Raw genomic sequence first — 6,625 nt, forward strand, 5'->3', positions numbered from 1 at the left:
TGCTGAAGCCCGCCGAGGCCATCTGCCTGTGAAGCTGATGGACCAACCCAACCCAAGGGAGGAACGGTAGAAACAAAGATGGTATTGGAGAACGTGGACTGTGCCGTGTCTTTAGAGCCACACAACGAGCACAGAGCAGCGGGACTGCAGCAGTCGTCCTCGTTCACTAGCTGAGAGCAAAACTGCCATGAAGAACCCCAAACCTCCGTGGAGGTGGGGGGAGATGTTACCCTGCACACAGCATTCACCTTAAACAATGGGAACAAAATGAGTCGTTACCTTGGCTATAGAAAGAATTTTTTAATGCTCTGCCTGGGCTCAGCAGCAATACAGCCAGCCCAAAGCATCAGCAGCTTGTGACACAGACACGAACAAGGGTCACGGGCTGGAATTTTTGCAGTAAAAGAAAAATTGGCTTTCGCTAGCTCTTTTCCAGATATTGTAGGAATTCATATACCGTCCTCCTGGACCTAACATCCATCTGCTGGTACCAGCGAATGCCACCAACACCTCACCCTAGCCTACAGGAGTGATGCTGATTCCAGCCAGTTTTGCCACACAGAAATGATTTCATCTTCTCCTGCACGACCCGGCCAGCAGGAGTCTGACAGTGCTGGCAATGTGAGCCCACTGCAGAACAAGTTTTGCAGACAAGGGAGTTCAAAGGGAATGACAGAGAACACCAACCACCATCCAAAACCCTCCCAGAGCTTCTGATATTGAACCGTATCTGTTCCATCAGAAACTCACGGATCAGGATCTGTCAAATTACAGAATCCACACACACTACTAGGGGATTCAAGAGGACAGAGCTGTCGCAGCTGCAAACATCTACCAGGGAGACAACAGGTAACGAGGGTGAGGATGATGTGCAGATAACTGCAGTGAAGAGCTGGAGGAGTGGGAGATCTTGTCTGAAATACACGCCTCTCTTCTAGAGCCTCTCAGGATGTCTAGCATGCTTTCATCACATTTAAGTATCTGTGATATATTTAAATAAGGAATTGGTTTTAGTTCCTTTTTTCCATTAAAAATCTCTTTTCAGTTCAACCACTGTAATTCAAAAATAAATTATTCTCCAATAGACCATGTCATGATTAAGGATGTATCATACCTACTGATTTATCGTATCTGATGAAAACCCGCACGTGCAGAAGATTTTCTGAAGAGGGAGAATCACTGGGATGTGCCACTGTAAGTGGTACCAAAGCTGGAAATCTTAATCAGGGTCACTAACTAACCAAAACCAGAAAACGAAACACAGGTTTGATACCTCTCTGGGTCAGACCCAGTGCAAGTCAGGCTGGCTGCTGCCTTATGAATCGGAAATGCAGGGTCACAATCAAAGTGGAGGAGGTCAAGATTAAAAATTAAACCCAGCTGCCTACCTCCAGACTCATTTTGATGCTTCGCTGAACATCTGCCTTTGTTGTTGTTGCTCTGTGGTTTTTGGGTTTTTTTACAGAGCCAGGAAAGAAGCAAAAGGCACAGCAACAAGGAGGGGAAAAATAAGCGCAGACGTTCCAGAAGGCAAAATTTCAGTCAACCATGACTCAGGAGAAGAAAGTGCCACCCACTGCCCGGCACAGGGCGCAGCTCGGCCCGGTGGCAGCGGGTAGTGATGACGCGGTGAGTCAGGAGCCACCCACGCCGCTCCCCGCGGCGGCAAGGCGCTCCTCGGAGGGCTGCCACGCAGCGCAGGGCTCGCTCAGCCTTCCCTTAGCGTATGAGAGGTGACAGGGACACAGCCCCGGTGGGCTGGGACAAAGATGTCTGCAGCTCCCCCTCGCCCCCCTCAGGGCTGGGCCAGGGGACTCCCTCTGCACATCTATCCGCGTGGCTGCAGGGGAAATGCCAGCGAGGCCCCGTCTGGCAGAAGAAGGCACCCAGGACTGATGAGCTCTGTCATTTCACTTTGAACCATTGCGATGGTGATGAGCTGGGATCACTTTAGCGGGACTACAGCAATACAGCTGCGATGCTGCTGCTGAACACAGTTGCTCCAAAACATGGTTCGCCTGCTGCTATTCACGCTACAGCACATTAGCATCGGTATCTTCACTACTTTCTTCCACCTTTGTGATGGGTTTCATGGCATGGCCTCACAAAAACCAGTGGAGCAGCTACGTAAGGATGAGCCGTAAAAAGCATTTCAGCGAGTGACAGCACATACCCCTGCTACAGACCACGCTGCTGCCTACTATTTCTTCAAGAGGCAGTGAACATCGTTTTAAGGCGGTAACTGAGTCATCTGCCCAGGTACCAGGCTTCATAGCTCATACAGAAATTCTAGGGTTATCTAATCCCCAATCATATGCTGTGGCCAAAAACCAAATGAGGCAACGAGCCAAACAAGGGGCACATGAGAAAAAGGCATGAAATGAACAAGTGGAGGCTGGATTTGCTATGAGCATAAAACTCCCTCTATCACGGTATACTCACCGTCCCGCGATTCAGTATCTCTAGCGTGTGCATCGCCCTTCCCCAGCGCTACCCATGTTCTCCTCTGCGCGCGTAGCAAACGGTCACCTTGCCCTAAAAACCACTTTGGACTGGAAAGCCTGTCCGCAGCATGTCCTTAGCCGAGCTGCTTTCTCCCTGGAAGTCCTTACCTTCTTGCAGAGAACCATCTGGTGATCAAAGAGAAAGAAAACACGCTGCTGGTTCCGTCCATAAGGCTGGTAAATCCAGGACATCTCCCCCGTGTAGATCAACTCTGAGCTGCGGTCCAAGATATCGTCTCCCTAGAGGGCACAGAGAACGAGGCCGAGTGAACCGCTGCTCCCAGCCAGGGCAGTGGATACCTTTCTCTTTGCAGGATGAGGAGGAGCAATAATTAAATAAGGTTTTGGCCCTTCTGCAGCTCTCAGAGCTGCCCTGTCTGACTTTAGACCAGAAACTGGAGAGAGGGGATAATTCTGAAGGAAGGGAAATAAATAAAGTGTGAACACTAAAAACATGGTCGTTACAGTTCACCTTGCAATGAAGGAAGGAACAGAACTGCTGCTCCAGACCCGTTTTCCCCTCTCCAGGTACCCCCAGCCCCTGGCTCTTGCTGCAGGTGCCGCTGGCACCCTGAGAGCGAAACCCCTTCCTCCTGCCCGCAGCTGAGCCACTTTGGATTCAGGGCAGCAAACCCCCGGGCACCCCCTCCCTTTAAAACAGCATACCAAAGCACATCCCCCCCGAGATCTCCGGCCAGCTTCCGAAGTCATCTACACTGGGATACCAATTCCCCGACCCGGGAGGCTGCCAGGCCCCCCCCCTCCAGACTGTCGCCTCTCTTCCCACTCATTCAGCCAATTACAGTCCCTTCTCCCATCGCTCATTAGAGCTCCCCATCTCCCAAACGCTGTCAGGACCACCCCAGCTCCTCTGGCAGCCTCCGGCCCCCCGCCTGCCAGGATGCCCTCATCCTTTCTCTGCCTCCGGCGAACGCTTGTTTTTCCTCTCCGAGTTTTTTTTTTTAAGGATTCATGAGCAGATGGTCTATGAAAACACAGCGCTCTCTCTCCCACTCTCCGAGAGAACAAATGCAGTCACCCTCTGCTAATTGGGATGAGCTGGACTTTTTAAAAAGTTAATTAAAATCTATTTTTTAAAAATGGGTGAATTCACCACCACCTGCCCTGTGGGCATCCCAGTGCGTCTCTCACTCTGAAACACCGCGGGAGGATCAGGATGACTTCAGCTCAAAGGTAAGGGGCAGGATCCAGGAGCAAGTGAGAGAAAAGGTTTGGTTTTTTGGTTGGGTTTTTTTTTCCCCTTTTTGGCTCTGAAGCTAGTGCAGCTCTGGCTTTGATGCCAAATGAGAACCAGTTTCTGGGACAAGCCCATCCCCAGGTTTCAGCACACAGCTTGTGGAGGTTCAGCCCGTCACGGGGGCATCGAGGCAGGCACGCTCTGCTGGTACTGCTTACACGTGGAGGTGCCAAAGCAACCAAGTGGCATCCCCACTCCTCATTTCTTGGTGAGAAATGTGTCTCAGGAGGGTGCTGTCCGGGTCCCATTTCAGCCGTGGCACCTCCTGGCCAGAAACCAGGGACCACGCGCTGCTGCGACAGCTCAGCTCTAGGCAAACCCTCGAACAAGAAGTCTCTGGAGAAAACACACCATATCTCCAGAAATTGTGGGCTTTCCTGGCGAAATGAGAGCTTATACGGAGAAGATTCATACGAGCCTATGGATGGGAGCTTTTATGAGAGGGGGCGAGCCTAGAAAAGGCTGTCTGCTAAAAATACAAAGCCAGTTTTGTCTTTTACTCCCTGTGGTAGCATCTCAAGCCTGAGGACACACAGAGGACTCTGTAAACACTTCGACTTGATTAGCTGAATCCAAACTGCGTGGTCCCTGCAAGCAATATAAACCAAAAAAATCCAGATCTGAAATGATAGGATTTGTATTGCCTTTTTTCTGTTGGGAAAACAATTTTTACATACAGTCTATAGGCTTGAAATAGATGATTTCCAATGCTGGGTTAGTAAATTTGAAAATATATCTTGCAAGCAAATAGTTTTGGACTAGCACACGGCTGGCCAGCCTTCAGCCCCCGCGAGCAGCATCGCCACAGCCCTGCCTGCTCCTCGAGCCCGGGGCTGCTACAGCACTACACCAGCGTGGCTGCACCGCTGGAGCCTCCCAGAGCAGATGCAATGAGCCTTGAAAGACATTTTTTTTCTGACACAGTTATACCACCTCTTTGCACAGCATCCGCTGTCTCCTGTAAGGTGAGCATCCCTATGGGGGCCTCAGGGGGTCAGTTACAGGGTGGTGGGCAAGGAGGGAAGCGTTTGCTTTTCTGCTCCACTGCCAACATCCCTACCCCACGCTTCGATACTTGGTCCTGACTTATGGCAGTGCCTCTCCCAGTCCTTCTCTAGAGCCAGTCCCAGGCCTGGATCCCTCCATCCCTATATAAAGTGAGGAAAAAAAAAATTTCTTTTCCTTTTCCATATTTTTTCCAAGCAACTCCTAGAGAGGGTGGATCATCTATAACCTAAATGCTTTTATATAAGAAATGCTTCTAAAAAGGGAAGAGGCTGAACTTTTAGTTAATCTGAACTGGCAGATGTCCCACTGGCTCCAGCAGAGCCCAGCAGCAAAACGGCCAAGAGAAGACTAGATGAGGTCCCTTCCCACCTGAGTTCAGGTATAAGCCTAGAAGAAAAAAACCTCATCCCCCCGCAGCCTGCATCAAGGGCTTTCACTGCACATCCTGCTCCATACAAAGGGCAGCAAAAAGAAGGCTGACTCCTCTTTTCCTCACGCAGTGGCAGGCAGAGTCGAATGACTTAGTGCGCAGTAATGGGAGCAGAAGGTCGCCCAGATCCGCGCTGGATGCGTGCTCCACGCTCCCCCGAGCCTGCTGGCGCTGGAGTGACACAGGGAGACCTGGCTGATCCCAAGCGCTGCAGCAGAGGGTCAGCTCTTCTGTGGCTGCTACAGAAAGATGTCGATCGTCAGCTCCCCAGCGAGGCCCCCAGTGACCACCACTTGCTGTAAGGAGGAACTGGGAGGAACTGTTATTACCGGTGTCACGGAAGAAATGCTGTTGGGAGCATCGGCAGAACGAGGGAGGGCACGGCACTGCGAGCTGCAGGACGTCACAGCTCCCCGTCTGCCTCTCTGCTCCTTCCCACGAGCAATCCCTGAGCAGATGCTGTCCCAGCCTCAGAAATTCTCATCGGCCCATCGGACCCGCTCCCCTGCGCCCCAGCCCACCTCCTGACATGGCTCTTTGCTGTCACCGCTGGGCACAAAATCCCCTTGCCTAGTTAGCATTCAGCGAGCAGGGCTCTCTTCTGCCTGACACCGCTGTTCTTTAATTAGAGATTGACAGGCTGATTAGCACGCTGGGCTACAGAGAGATCAGAAAAAGGGAAAGGGAGAGAAATGTTGTCCTTTTCATCAGGCTCATTTTTGATACCTTCTGTTGCTGGGAGAAAAAAAAAGAGAAGGATCTGTTTCAGTCTCTGACGTGATTTTTTTCCCAGGAGGATTTCTCATCAGGCTGTCCTCACTTTGAAAACAGTACGGTGGTTGCATGCATTTATTTTTTTTCATGTCATTCTTGGATTCAACAACATAACATTAGGCTGAGGCCAGCTATTATATATTACATAATTAAGGGCACCAAGCCTCGATTTAAAGGACCCGTAAATAACAAGAATGGGAAGAAATTTAAAAGGACAGTGTTCATTATATTTCTCAATTATATATATTTCTCCCTTCATGTAAATTTAATACTCTTGAAACCTGCCCACAGTGGCAACCCATGGGAATCTTTGGTAGAAATATCTAGATATCTACATAAACCAAAGTAATCTGTTTAAAGAGCAAAACTAATCCAGGGCGATGAGCAAAGCTCTCTCCTGCGCCAAACATCCCGCCACCGGCTCGAGGACCTCCATCGATCCCCTCCCAGGGAATGGATGCCACATCACCTCCCTCCTCCGAGAAAAACCTGGGCTGAAAGGGAGGAGAGCATCGCTGGCGGCTGCCAGGAGGGCTGGAGAGGGAGCCTGCAATGCTGCAGGGATCGCTGCTTCATTTTGTTTTGTCACGGTTCAGGAGCTGCATGAAAAGGCCCAGAACAGAGCAATTCCGAGGTCTGCCGAGGCGCCGG

At 50.7% G+C, this 6,625-nt stretch overlaps 1 protein-coding gene across 1 annotated transcript in view; it reads right to left on the minus strand.

Moving 5' to 3' along the window:
• Positions 1-2,744, minus strand: part of LOC104469227 (rho guanine nucleotide exchange factor 9-like) — a gene marked incomplete at its 5' end in the record, with an annotated part of 26,184 nt that extends 23,440 nt beyond the window's left edge. The window contains one exon of the mRNA XM_010083668.1: positions 2,613-2,744. Within this exon, the coding sequence (XP_010081970.1) occupies positions 2,613-2,744 (132 nt within the window). The remainder of the gene's footprint in view (positions 1-2,612) is intronic.
• Between the last annotated feature and the right edge of the window lie 3,881 nt (positions 2,745-6,625).

Source organism: Pterocles gutturalis, unplaced genomic scaffold (genome assembly GCF_000699245.1).
Source record: "Pterocles gutturalis isolate BGI_N339 unplaced genomic scaffold, ASM69924v1 scaffold4485, whole genome shotgun sequence".
NCBI lineage: Eukaryota > Metazoa > Chordata > Aves > Pterocliformes > Pteroclidae > Pterocles > Pterocles gutturalis.